This window comes from Microcebus murinus, chromosome 14, assembly GCF_040939455.1.
Source record: "Microcebus murinus isolate Inina chromosome 14, M.murinus_Inina_mat1.0, whole genome shotgun sequence".
Taxonomy (NCBI): Eukaryota; Metazoa; Chordata; class Mammalia; order Primates; family Cheirogaleidae; genus Microcebus; species Microcebus murinus.
The window spans coordinates 12791125-12805690 of NC_134117.1; the positions used below are offsets into that span (position 1 = coordinate 12791125).

A 14566-nucleotide genomic window follows, 5' to 3' on the forward strand; every position below is an offset into this window, starting at 1 on the left:
TAAGCAATATATAATTGGATCATGTATTTTTAATCCATTCTGCCAATCTATATTTAAGTGGATCACTTAATCCATTTACATTCAAAGTTAATATTGATATGTGAGGCTTTATTCCTTGTAATATTGTTAATTGTTACCTAATTGTTTTATACTTTCTTTTTCTCTTTTTGTCTTCATGGTTTGGTGAAATTCTATCACATTGCCATTTAATTCTTTTTTCTTCCCCCTTTGTGTGATTGTTTTATAAGACTTGTGAGTTTTATATGTTTGTATGTTTTCATGATGGTGAATATTGACCTTTCATTTCTATGTTTAACCACTTTTGTACGGCACTCACCGGCTACGAAACCTTGCCCACAGCCGGCACTCATAGTCTGCATGATAGTTTGTGCTGTGCATTGACGACGAATCCGGTTTGCTCTTGTGTGATGAGGAAAGCTTTAAAACACTGAAAGTTTGTTTTACTTTACAGGCAGCTTTACTTGTAATGTAAATAAGAATAGGTAACATATACATATATGTTTTATTGCATTATTTTTAAATGTTCACAATTTTATTTTGATAAATGAAAAATTAGAAAAGTCATATCATGGCTGTCGGCTAAAGTCGACACTTGGTTCATCTGTGGCTATTGACTATAGTCGATAGCCTATAGTCTATATAGGCTATATCGACTATATCGACTATATAGCCTATAGTCTATAGGCTGGTCACAAAGTGGTTAAGACCCTTTGAGCATTTCCTGTAGGGCCAGTCTAATGGTGATGATTTCTCTCAGCATTTGCTTGTCTGAAAAAGACTTTATTTCTCCTTCATTTATAAAATTTATTCTAGCAAGATGTTAAATTCTTGGCTGACAGTTTGGTTTTTTTCTTTCAGTCCTTTGAAAATGCCATCCCATTCTCTTCTGGCCTGTAAAGTTTCTGCTGAGAAGTCCACTATTAGTCTGGTGGGGTTTCCTTTATAGATGACTAGTCACTTTTCTCCTGCTATTTTTTTTCAAATTTTTGTTTTAATTATTTCAGCATATTATGGGGGTACAAATTTTAAGGTTTCAATAAATGTCCTTTCCCCCCTCCCCCCACAAATCTGAGTCTCCAGCATGACCATCCCATAGATGGTGCACATCTCAGTCATTATGTATGTATATACCCACTCCCTTCCCCCCTCCCACCCGCCCAATACCTTATTACTGTAGTACCTATGTGTCCACTTAGGTGCTGCTCAGTTAATACCAGTTTGCTGGTGAGTATATGTGGTGCTTGTTTTTCCATTCTTGGGATACTTCACTTAGTAGTATGGGTTCCAGCTCTAACCAGGAAAATATAAGATGTGCTATATCACTGTTGTTTCTTAGAGCTGAATAGTACTCCATGGTATACATATACCACATTTTATTAATCCATTCTTGGATTGATGGGCACTTGGGCTGTTTCCACAGCCTTGCAATTATGAATTGTGCTGCTATAAACATTCGAGTGCAGGTGTCTTTTTTGTAGAGTGTCATTGGATCTTTTGGGTAGATGCCCAGTAATAGGATTGCTGGATCAAATGGTAGATCCACTTGTATCGCTTTAAGGTATCTCCATATTGCTTTCCACAGAGGTTGAACTAGTTTGCAGTCCCACCAGCAGTGTAGGAGTGTTCCTCTCTCTCTGCATCCATGCCAGCATTTATTATTTGGAGACTTTTTGATAAAGGCCATTCTCACTGGAGTTAAGTGATATCTCATTGTGGTTTTGATTTGCATTTCCCTGATGATTAGAGATGTTGAGCATTTTTTCATGTTTGTTGGCCATTCTTCTGTCTTCTTTAGAAAAATTTCTGTTCAAGTCCTTTGCCCACTTTTTAATGGGGTTATTTGATTTTTTCTTGCTGATTTTCATGAGTTCTAGATATATTCTAGTTATCAGCCCCTTATTGGATGCATAGGATGCAAAAATTTTCTCCCATTCTCTAGGTTGTCTGTCTACTTTCATGATTGTTTCTTTGGCTGTGCAGAAGCTTTTTAGTTTGATCATGTCCCATTCATTTATTTTTGTTGCTGCTGTGATTGCCTTTGGGGACTTCTTCATAAACTCTTTGCCTAGGCCGATGTCTAGTAGAGTATTTCCAACATTTTCCTCTAGAATTCTAATAGTTTCATACCTTAGGTTTAAGTCTGTTATCTAGCGTGAGTTGATTTTTGTGAGAGGTGAAAGGTGTGGGTCCTGCTTTAGCCTTCTACAAGTGGCTATCCAGTTTTCCCAGCACCATTTATTGAAAAGGGATTAAAATTCTTTCTTTCACTTTGACTTTAGACATTCTGATTATGATATGCTGTAGTGAAGTCCTTTCCACAATGTATTTGCCTGGGGATCACTGAGCCTCCTGTATCTAGATGTCTAACTCTCTTCTTAGACTTGAGTTTTCATACACTATTTCATTGAGAAGGTTTTCTAAACATTTTTATCTCTCTTCCCTCTCAAGAATACTGATAATTCATAAGTTTTATATAGTCCCAGATACCTGGAAGCCTTTGATCATTCTTTTTTCTTTTTATTTTTTTCCTTATTTTTGTCTGACTGGATTATTTCAAAAGACCTTTCAAGTTCTGAGAATCTTTCTTCTGCTTGAAGATTTCAAATGTATTTTATATTTCCTTCAATGAATTTTTCAGCTTCAGAATTTCTGTTTTGTAAGATATCTCCTTGGTAAATTTTTCACTCATATACTTAATTGGTTTTCTCATTTCTTTGTATTGGTTTTCACATTTCTCTTGCATCTCATTGAGCATTTTTAAAATCAATATTTTGAATTCTTTATCTGGCATTTTGAGGAATTCTTTTTGACTTGGATCCATTGCTGGACAATTGTCATCCTTTGGAGGTATCATATTTCTTTGCCCTTTCACATTTACTGTGTCCTTCTGTTGATACCTGTGCATCTGGTATAGTACTTATTCCACATTTTTGAAATTGCTTTTTTTTAATCTAAAAATCATGGCTTGTTGAATTGAAATTGCTTTTGTAGGGAAGAATTTTTTACTGAAGATGTACATATGTTGTTGATTGAGTAGGACACTTTTACTTTGATTTTGGGTTCCTGCAGTAGTGTGATCTTTGTATTTCTTTGGCAGTACATGGGGTAAGTGATATCTATGATTTCCATGGTGGCTTAGGATATGGTTATTAGTTGAAGTTGTGGTGAAGTTTTGCTGGGGAGCAGAACAGCAGCTGAACCAGTCTTTGGGCCCCAGTGGTGGAAGCAGTAGACAAAGTATACCTGTTTTTAGGCCCCAGGGCAGCTTATGCTGGCACTGGTGTTAGTGGGTCCTAGAGGGCCAATTCTTGGGCCTCCACATGGCTTGTTCAGAAGCTAATAGTGGGAGCAGAGGGCCAGGTGTGTGGATAAGTTCTCAGGCTCTTGGAAAGCTGGTGTGATGGGGGTGGGGGCAGTGCAGTGGTGGAGCCACCTGCTGGGACCCAAGCAGTCCATGTTGGTGACCACTGTAGCTGAGTTACCTGAAACTTAGCCCACAGGTGGACTCAGCCCACTGTTAAACTCTCAAAATGGCACTTTCTGTGGCCCTGCCATCAGAGAGAGCAGGGCCCCTTTCAGGCAAGGAACATGGGCAAGAAACTGTGGGGAGTGCGGTCCATGTGAGTCTCAGTCGCCCAGTGGTCCACAGCAGGGCAGTGGGTATAATGTTAGGTATGCATCAGAGAGTTTGGGCTCCCCTGTGCCTCCTCAGTCCAGTAGTGGCTGCAGCTGCATCACCTTGAACTCGGCCTGAGAGTGGGACACAACACAGAGTTACAGTCTCAAAATGGCACCTTGGGCCTGTGACCAGAGAGGGTGGGGGATCTTCCAGGCCAGCAGCATGGGCAAGAACCTGTGGGAAATGCAGTCCACTTACATCTTGGTTTCACAGCAGCCTGTTGCAGGGAGTAGGTATTGTTCTAGGTATGCACAGGAGAGCCTGGTTTCCTGTCACTCCTCGGCTGAGCAGCAGCTATAGCCGTGTAAGCTTGAACTCCTTCAGTTCCAGGTTCTATCACTCAAAAGCAACCACCAAATGAACATCCATTGCTGGTCTCTACCTATAACTCAGTAGTGGTCATCCACCCTCCCAGGGTAAGATTGGTCAAATATAATATAATTCTTTTGCCTTGGGCAATTCTCTTCTCCTCTCTTCTGCTCTCCTATGCACACCTAACATGGGCCTCAGGATCCGAATCTACGAAATAAAGGTCCTTTTCTCCATGGACTCTCTGGTCTCTTCCTGTTTCTGGTGCTTTCTTACTCAATGGAACTCACATTTATTGGGTGTTTGGTTTGTCCCTGGCATCATGCTCGACATGGGCAATGGGAAGTTGAATGACACATGGTTCATGCCCTCAAAAAACATGTTCAGTAGACATGTAAAACACTGATACAATACTAGAAGTAGCTCCAGAATTAACATACTCTAGGGGCTGAGGTTAGCAATCTGTTGGAAGGCATGGAGCAACTGGCAAAGTAAAGTGATAACTTCAATTACTTGCTTTAAAATAATAAAGTTTTCTGAAAAAAATGTTTATTTATGTTGCTTAGGACTGAGGCAGTGTTGGTTGTCCATATCAAAGAGTACTTTAAACTCTTTAAAGTATGGAGTGGCTTTTTGATTAGCCAATGGAAATTCAAGGGAGTAGAAAGGTTCCCCATGCCATCCCACCTCCACCCCACCCACGATATTGCCACTGCTCAGTGCACTTTATTTAATAAGTACTCACCTCTGGGTGAGAAATCGTTTTATCTTACAAATAAAAATGGAGGGTGGGGTGGGGTGCAACCCTGCCCACCCACACAGCAGCTTTCAGTGAGGAAGTAGCATGGAGGACACACAGCTCTCAGCTGGGTTCCCAACCTCGGTCTGCAGCAAAGAGACCCAGAAAGGCAGTCCAGCTTCAGCCTTTCTTCCTCACACATTTGTTACTAAGGGTGCTGCAAGATACTAAGCCACTCACCTTGCTTTTGTCCTTTTCTTTTTGTAGGAGGAGGAGGAGGGGGTGGTGGTATTGGAGGTAAAGGCGTAGGCCCTGTTGAGTCTTCCAGGCTCATTTCCAATTCTTTTCTCTCCTTATCTTCTTGTACTTTATTTGCAAAGAATATCCTTAATGGCAATAATACACGGCTTTACAATGGGATATTGAAGTATAGTGCTCTGTAATTCTGGTCATGTTAGAGCTGACCCCAATATAGTTCAATAAATAACTCTGATTTTTAGCTACTTAAGAACAAATAAGATTCAATTTCCAAGGCCAGAAAATAATGATGCTGTTATAAAACTATGTTTAAGAACTGAAATTTATTTTGTCCTGGAAATAAATGTTTAAAGATTTCAGGTGCTAATTTTTAAAATTATTTAAGCTTGTTTGTATTTTTAAAGTAAAATTTTAATACATAATTTAAGGGCTACTAGATTTTCTTTTTGTATAAATGATCATCAGAAAACAAGTGCATCAAGAAAAAACAGTGAAATACAGCATTATGTGGAAGACTTCCTTTCTTTTTTTCCTTTTTTTTTGGGAGGAGGGTGCTTAAAATAAATGCTTTTAAAAAAACTTTTGGGAAAGCCCCCTTAGGTACATTTACATAAAATGTCAGCCCCCTAAGATAAAAAGAAGAGGCTAAAAACTTCTGTAGACAAAAAAATGAGCAAACAAAAAACAAGACTTGAGAATCAGATCTGCATCATATTTATTAATAATCCAAATGCTAGTGGGGCAATGTTTTTAAAGTATGAGGGAAGTTGATTTCAATAGAGAATTATATACTCAGCTAAACTATCAAACACAAGGGCAAAGTACAGACATTCCTACACATCTAAGAACTCTAAAATTTTACATCCTACATACTCTTTTTCATCCTTGTTTTTTAAAGAATATAATCCAGCAAATGAAGAAAGAGGAGAATATGAGATCCAGAAACAAGAGAATAATGAAGTCTTTATGGCATCTCATAGTAGGTCTAGAGAGAAACCATTCCAGATGGGAGGTTTGGGGAGGGAAAACTCCAGGAAGAAAGGAATATAATAAAATAGAAGGTATAACAGAGATCTTGAGAAAAAAACTAAGTAGATGATAATTAGCAGATAAGGCCTATATATATATATATATATATATATACATAGAGAGAGAGAGAGAGAGAGAGAGAGAGAGAGAGAGAGATAGCATTGAGCAACTCCAGGAAAACCACAAACTGAAAAACTATTCAAAAAAGCATTTTTTACAAAGGTCACCATCCAACTCAGAAGCAAACTAAAATGTGATATTATGCACAATTAAGCAAGTGATAAAGCTTAAGGAAAGAGAATCCAGTTGACCTTTGTTTGGCTAAGGGAGTTGTGGCATTGGACCTGTACAAAGAAGAAGGGATTTCTAACCCATTACTTGGTCAGGTATTGAACAATACTTACATAGCCCTAATAAATGCTTCCCTGACTTTCAAATGTTAGAGTCAACCTACGGGCAAAGCATGGAAGACTTGGTTGTGGCTGGAAGACAGAATATAAGCGTCAGCTGTTGTGACTACATTACAGGACATGAGAAGCTCACAGGTGGCAAATGAGGGCATGGGGAGAGGTAACGGACATCCTCTGGATTCGTAACTTGATTTCTTTTTATCTTTTCTTTTTTTTGAGACAGAGTCTTATTGTGTTGCCCAGGCTAGAGTGCCATGGCATCAGCCTAGCTCACAGCAACCTCAAACTCCTGGGCTCAAGCAATCCTTCTGTCTCAGCCTCCCAAGTAGCTGGGACTACAGGCATGCGCCACCATGCCCAGCTAATTTTTTCTCTATATTTTTTTAATTGGCCAATTAATTTCTTTCTATTTATAGTAGAGACAGGGTCTCCCTCTTGCTCATGCTGGTTTGGAATTCCTGACCTTGGGCGGCGATCCGCTTGCCTCGGCTTCCCAAAGTGATAGGATTATAGGCGTGAGCCACCGCGCCCGGCCTTGATTTCTTTTTCTAAGAAACTTTTTACTAAATCTTAGGAGAGCTCTATGCATGAAAAGATAACAAAAGGCCCTATGTAGCCTTACGTAGTAAGATTTTAATAACAGGATTTTCAGGAGAAAAACAGTATTTTTTGCTAAATGTGGCTGATTTCACGTATGCTTCTTAAACTGACTTCCCAACTCTACTGATTTGACAGACATGCTTTTTGGGCGGGTGAATAGAAAGACAACGGATGCATGTTTGTACCCGATGTTTATATTTCACAGTGGAAGCTGTACCTGAGCAGGTGATCCACTGCTGCTTGGTTGGTGGGGACGAGGCCCTGAAGCTCCTGGAAGATGGGGCCGTTGACCCAGTGCACAGCTGTGCTGACCGCGCTGGCCCTCTCTGCCTCCTCCACGTCAGCCAGCTCAGGCGCAGCGCCCTCGTGGACTTCGAAGTGAGTCGAGATCACCACAGAACATATGTTCTGAAAATTATATAAATATCTTCTACATTTTCTCTACCTCTCACAGAAAATAAGATGTTGAATTAATCCAGCTTTTAATGTGTATGATATTTTCTCACCAATTTCAAAGGGAAAACGAGAATATATAATTTTCTTTGAGATCTTTTTTATAGCTGTTGAAACACTGTGGAACCCAACTTCGTGGAACATTTAAAATTATTACTTCCTTAAAATATCCTTATAAAAACCCTACATTGAACTTCATTTTTTTATCATTACCTCTCTAATAAATATAAGAATACAAATAGATTCAATCATAATTTATTCTCTTCCCAGAGACTGCAGCAAAATCACTTCTAACAAATATGTAGCAATTAAAGTAAATTAAAATGAATTGTTAGAACTATTAAAATGAATTATTTTCTTTATTTAGATCAATCTACATATTATAAATCCATATGTAAATATATGAATCTATAAACCTCTATATAGATTTATAGAACTCATCACATTTGTAATGTCAGAGTTTTTTTTTTTTTTTTTTTTTTTTTTTTTTTTTTTTTGAGACAGAGTCTCGCTTTGTTGCCCAGGCTAGAGTGAGTGCTGTGGCGTCAGCCTAGCTCACAGCAACCTCAAACTCCTGGGCTCGAGCGATCCTTCTGTCTCAGCCTCCCGAGTAGCTGGAACTACAGGCATGCGCCACCATGCCCGGCTAATTTTTTTTTTTATATATATATCAGTTGGCCAATTAGTTTCTTTCTATTTATAGTAGAGACGAGGTCTCGCTCTTGCTCAGGCTGGTTTTGAACTCCTGACGTTGAGCAATCCGCCCGCCTCGGCCTCCCAGAGCGCTAGGATTACAGGCGTGAGCCACCGCGCCCGGCCAATGTCAGAGTTTTAAAACTATTTTGGCGTCATTTTCTTTCTCACTGTTGGATCATCTTGGGGTTAATATGTCATATCTGTACCAAAATTACACTGAAACATAAGCCATCGTGATTGATTACCTGATTCATGCTTACATGACTACCTATGAATAGTGTGTATGTATATGTATGTATACATTTCACAAACACGGAATTTCAAAACATTAATTTTCTGTAGTTCATACAAGAATTGCTAACAAGTGCACTGTGGCCAGGACATATTAAAGAACACATTTAAACTGCCTCATACCTTGGGAAAGTTTTGAATGGTGCAGAATGTTTCCACTTGTAGGGTTGGAAGCCCCAGTCCATCCAGTACGTTTTTCCCCACTATTTTGTAAATGGTAGGGGGCTTTGCCAATTTAGAAAAGTGGTTTGCCTTCAACATACACAAAAAAAGCAAAAATCAAAAACCACATCTAATTTATCTTCAAAAGGTCATTCCCAGTTATCCTAGTCTCTACTAAACTTCTCTGTGGGTATACTTCCTGGTGCTGGGATTAGACTAGCAGCAGCTCTGTGGAACTGCCCTGCCCTCACCTACTGAGATCTGAATTCAGCCTGATGCTGAGTCTCTGCTACATGGGGCGATTTGTGGTCTCTTAAGCAGAAACTTGCATACGTTTCTTAATTTAAAGGCCCTGTGTAACTGTTTTGGAGGCCTTATAGTCAACTCAATTCCCTAAACTAACCCTCTTTTCAAGATGCAGAAGTCAATTGTTCTCTATAATGCTGTGATGCATTCAAATTTAAGAAACCTAAAGTGGACCCATTTTCATTCCTCCCAGCAAGGCATCTGATATTCTAATGGTGAAGACTTATGCAGTGGCTGTATCTCACTCACCATCAACTCATGCATAGTCCTGTCTGTTCAGAGAAGCTTTTGGGGAACCTCAGTAATAGCAGTTTCATTGACATAGAAAAGCAGAAGCCATTTGGAGGTAATCTAATAAAGACACTGAAGAAACAGAATGAAGCTGAGGTAGAAAGGCCACCAAGGAGTCTGGTGTTTCTATGCAGAGGAGCAGGAGTTAGGAGGATCTCCAAGAAGGAAAAGTGAAGGCGCACCCTCCTTGCTCTCTTTATTACTAGTATTGGATATTGTATTATAGTATTGGGTTCCTTGCTTTCATTTAGCAGACCAGGTTTCTGATCTTTCAGTTCAAAATCTAGTGACTTCAACTTAAACAACAGATCATCTAACACAATGTGCCAGCTCAGAGGTAAGGCCCGAGCAGAATGAAAGCAAAAGCCAATTTTCAAGCCATCTGTGCATTTTAAGAACAATGGTTTGGATGTTACAGGGTAAGTGCCTAAATGAATTTGATAGAATTGGGGAAGAAAAATGTTATTTAGCTTTTACTTTGTGTGTTATAGTGAGTTCAATTTAACAAGCACTGAACACCTACCATGTGTAACATATTGTGTTAGAAGGGGAAGGAAACTAACATTTTTTAAGTGTTTAATATGAACTTTGAAGGAGTGACTATGCCTTATCACTGTAGCACATCCCACTGTGCCTGGCATATTTAGGATTCCCTAAATTAAATCTTGTATAAATGAATGTCACACCCATCCTTGGGAACTTTGTATACATCATGCCATTAAATTCTCAACACAACCCTCTAAAGTAGGTGATACCATCATCTATTCCACAGATGAACAAACTGAATTCCAGAGAAATTAACTGTCCAAGATTACATAGCCAATTTTTAAATTATCTATGCTTTGTAACAGACCACCCCCAAACACAGTGGCTTAAGCCATTAATTTGCTAATGATTCTACAGTATGGGCAGGGCTCAACTGGGAAATTCTTTTGCTGGTCTTGCCTGGGGTCTCTTATGTAGATGTGGTCATCTGGAGGCTTGACTAGGGCCAGAATATCCATGGTGTTTTCACCCACAAGTCCAGTGCCTCAGCTGGGCTGGCTGGGCCTCTGTCTTTCTCACAGGATATCCTGGGGGCCTTGCATCTGCTGGAGCCTCTCTCTACATGCTGTCTCTCTCCAGCAGGGTAATTGAGACATCCTCACAGCATGATGACTAGCTTCCACGAAGACAAGCCTCAATACGCCAGCACTCATCATGCCTCTGTTTGTGTCACGCTTGCCAAGGTCCTATTGATCAAAGGAAGTTACAGGGCCAAGTCCAGAGTCGACGTGGGAGGGACTTACATAAGAGCGTTCGCTGGAGGTGTGGTTCATTGAGGGACAGCTAGTTAAGTGGCAGAGCTAAGAATCAAACCCACTTCTGCCCGATTCCAATCCAAAACTCTTTCAATAGTAAGTTTTATGATGAAGGAATAAATAGTATTGTTACTGCCTACAAGGATCATCCCCTTGCCTGCGTAAGGCTGGTGGCGCCCCCCCCCTTCCTCTCCCTAGATCAAAAAGACTCACCAGACCAGACCCATAAAGGACAAACTGTCAGACCCCGCTGAGAAAAACCACACCCAGATGTCCACCCAGATAAGAACGTTTCGGCTTCTGGATTCTGCAAATACCACCAGCCCCTCTTATTTCTCAATGACCACCAAAGGTAGCCCCAGTTCTTCCTGCCAAAAGTCCCTAGCCCACCCAAACAGTATAAAAGGCTGCACCCCCTTCAAACGGAGGTGACTTCTGGGGCCCCCCTTCTCTTGGGCCCCCCCCCTCTTGGTGCCCCAGAACCTCATCCGGGAGCACTAAATAAAGCCACGTTGTTTGGTCCCACTCTTTCTCTCTCTCTGTCTTTTCGCCGCCACTGAAATACCTTACAGCCTGAATTCCTCTATTATATAACACAAGTATAGAAGAAACAGCATTTGAGCTGAACACTGGAGAAGGTGTAACTTTAACAGGCAGATAAGGATGGAGGAATAGAGAGCAGATACCTAGGGTAGAAGGAATAGGATAAGCAAAGGGAGGGAAGTGGTAAGTTTCTGGCTTTAGGGGGTAGTCAGTGATCCAGTGCGGAGGAGCAAAGTGGGAAGTGAGAGATGAGGCTGTCACCAGAGGTAGGGCTGTGAGCACTACAAACCATGCACATGAAGGCCAGCAAGCAAGGATCAGCTACTGGAGGTTTCTGAGGACGAGAATTATGGTCAGACTTGAGTATTAGGACATTGCTCTGGCAGCACTCTGCAGGATGGACTCAATAGAGGGAGAGACCAGGTGAGAACAGGATGGCCAAAACTAGGGCAATGACACAGAAAATGAAAAAGAGATTGCCTTTTTGCTAATGCATCTTTCAAACTCCAAGCCAAAGCTTTCCTGCATACTATAGCCTACAGGGATCTCCTCCATCCCTGAATTCCTTTAATAGGCATATATAGTGATGTCTCCCTCGATCTAACACACAGTCACCTTATCTTTTGTTTTAATGATTTTATGTATCAGTGGCTTTTGTCCCTAAGTAAGCTATAAGCTCCCAGAGAGCTTTGCAAATCAATGTCCTGGCTGCCTAACAGACTAGGAAGAACATTACCCTTGAAAACAAGAGTCCACGTTTTTAGTCTTGTGCACTAAGTAGCCTGTGAGACAATCGTTTAGTGTTTTTGTAAAATGAGGAAGTTAGACTAGACAGCATCCAAGAATTCCTCTAGCAAGAGACAGCAGAAAGAGAATGAAATCAGAGCCAAGCATTCACTCATTCATCCCACAAATAGTTCTTGAGTGTCCTGTGTACCATGCACTCTGCAGGGACACAGACATGGTTTGATTTGTTTTCTTCTGTTACTGTGTGCCTTGGGAAAATCATTTAAATTTAACGGGTCCACAGGTTATTTGTAAAATGGGAGTCGTAATTTTTACCCCGCAGTGGTTCTGAGGAGTGAGATAAAACACACAGCACGAGGGGCTCAGTAAACACCACGCCCTCCACCTTTGATAGGCCATGACTGAGGGGAAAAAACACTCCTGCAGCATCCTCTATATCAACTGCCGCAACACAAGATGTGGTTTTGAACCCTTACAGCACATTGTGCTTCTTCACAGCACTTACCATTCTGCTTGGTGCGGTCATATTGCCTGCATGCTTTCCCTGCGCACAGCCAAACCCATACCAGCCCCGATCCCGCAGCCTTCCACATGGTCAGTGTTTAAGGATCTGGAAGCGAGAAAACTCTCGCCTTTGTTTCAATTGCTCATTGCTTAAGGCTAAGGTATGTGCCAGCTCTCAGGACTGGGCACAGGGGCTCAGGTGGTAAGAAAAGGCCCCTGCCCTCAACAGAAGCTCACAAGCTGCCTAGAGAGGCTGCCTCAGAGGATCCCAATACACGTAGGAAAAGCCATAGGAACATAGGACGATTAGTCCAGGGTGAAGTGGGCAAGGCTTTGGTCAGAATTTTGAAGTTTGGGGAGGGGCTGTTCAGGTGGGAACAGGCATCCAGGCAGAGGAGGGGGCCCACAGCGTGAAACCGGAGTGACACTTGGATGCAGGGAAAGGCAGTCACACGAGGCCCCAGGGCAGGCTGAGGCCAAGCTGTAGCAAATGCCAAGGCGTTCATCCAGTGGTCAAAAGGGGGCTGCTGAAGGTTGGAAAGCCGAGCTAGGGGGTGTTAAGGTCTGTGTTTAGAGGACAGCTGGCAGCCATGGACAGGCAGGCCCTGAGCTGTCGCCACAGCTCCAAATCCGCCTTGAGGCCTCTTCCCTCTAGCTGCTTCCTTCCTGCCACTTCCTCCCTCGAGATTCCTTCGCCCCCAGGTTCCCTGTCCGCTTCTTCCCTTCAGGAGTCGCCCCTCCTCACAACCTGGGCCAGGGCCCGGCCCGTGGCGCGCAGGCGCGGCTCTGCGGCGCAGGCGCACGGCGTTGCCGCAGCGCAGGGCGGGGGCAGAGGGGCTGGAGGGAGGAGGGTGCTGGTCCCAGGTCCCTACCAGGTGCCCGTAGACGTCGGCAGGCTGGAGGTAGAAGGTGGAGTTGAGCAGCTCTTCCAGCCTGCGCGGAACGTCGTTCTCCCGGTAGTACTTCATCGCCTGCTGCTTCAGCTTCTGCAGCTCCCTAGTGGTCTCACTGCTGCAGCCGCGACCTTCTTCCCCCATGGTAGGAGATTTAAGGCTACTGAGGGGTTTAGCCTGGGGGCCTGCGAGCGTCCTCCCTGTCGCTAGGCAACGCAACGAGATCCAGACCCTAGATCTCGCGAGTTTCCAGCCCTAGGTTCTTCCTGCTACAGAAGCAGCCCCCTGTTCCCGAAGCTGCGAATGGCCCCTGCGCCCCCCTCCCTCCCTCCCTCCCCGACGCATTCGGTGCAGGGGTTGGGCCCCCAGGCTCCCGAGACTTGCGCTCTCCCAGCTTAGTTTTTCACCACTTTCCCGCGATGATTCTCCAGATGGGGAAACAATTAGCGATCTCCTGAAGTGCGTGGGAGCTTTGCTGCGTTCCCCTTGACCCCAGGGCTCGGGCCCTCTGGCCGTCCCCACCCATCCCCTCCTTCTTCACGATTAGTGAGCTCCTCCGGGTTGCGAGGGCGGCCCGTGCCAGGCAGGCCCATTCAGACAGGGGAGAAATGCAAGAACTCAGGGTATCCTTCATGAGCTGTGGAGGCACCAGGAATTCCTTCAGCCTGTGTTTGAATGTCTCTCAGTGAGTGTGTGATAGATCATCACAGGCCTGCCTTACCCTCCTTGCTAAATGGAAATCCCTTGACAGTAGGAGCTGAGTCAGAATCATCCCCACGTCCACTGCAGAGCCAAGGCCCGTGTAGGGGCCAGGTGTGTGCTCTGCTGAATAGGTGTTGAGTGAACCTTTATATTAATACAAAATATTGCTGTTGTTTCCATTCCACCCTTGTGCCTTTCCTCATATCCCCCTGGAGGGGAGACACCCACTTTTTGAACGCATATCCTTGCATGCCCGGATTGAGTCCCACATCTTCAGAGAAGCCATGCTCCACAGTCCAGCTCTCTCTGGGCAGCCCTTCATTTCTGAAGTTCTTCCCTACTTGTGGCCGGGGTTGCATCAGCCCTCAGGGATGTCTTGATTCATTTGACACTTTAATGGAAGGTTGAAATTATCCTGGGCTGGGATCACAATTTCTCAGAATCTCCCGTGTAACCCATTGGCCTCTAAGTTCCATGAGAACAGGGACTTGGTCTGCTTTGTTCACTGTGGTATCTGCAGCATCAGTATGTTACCTGACAAAATAGATGCTCAGTAAATATTTGTCGAATGAATGAGTTTTATACATAATAAGTGTTTAATACTTAAAATCAGATGTTTTGGAGTTGGGTGA

General features: G+C 42.9%; 2 protein-coding genes across 6 annotated transcripts in view; one reads left to right on the plus strand and one right to left on the minus strand.

Annotated features, from left to right (window-relative positions):
• The window catches only part of ENO4 (enolase 4), a 36402-nt gene extending 22958 nt beyond the window's left edge, over positions 1 to 13444 (minus strand). The window contains exons 1-4 of one of the 2 annotated variants that reach the window (XM_012774830.3): positions 13212 to 13444; positions 8609 to 8737; positions 7263 to 7453; positions 4989 to 5134 (exon numbers count right to left, since the gene is read on the minus strand). In XM_012774830.3, the coding sequence (XP_012630284.1) occupies positions 4989 to 5134; positions 7263 to 7453; positions 8609 to 8737; positions 13212 to 13376 (631 nt within the window). In that variant the 5' untranslated portion in view covers positions 13377 to 13444. The remainder of the gene's footprint in view (positions 1 to 4988; positions 5135 to 7262; positions 7454 to 8608; positions 8738 to 13211) is intronic. The other variant, XM_012774847.3, reaches the window with a different exon arrangement.
• Positions 13248 to 14566, plus strand: part of HSPA12A (heat shock protein family A (Hsp70) member 12A) — a 145523-nt gene continuing 144204 nt past the window's right edge. For 2 of the 4 annotated variants that reach the window (XM_012774768.2, XM_076009760.1), the window contains exon 1: positions 13248 to 13377. In XM_012774768.2, coding sequence (XP_012630222.1) covers positions 13375 to 13377 — 3 coding nt within the window. In that variant the 5' untranslated portion in view covers positions 13248 to 13374. The remainder of the gene's footprint in view (positions 13378 to 14566) is intronic. The other 2 variants (XM_012774787.2, XM_012774777.2) reach the window with 2 other exon arrangements.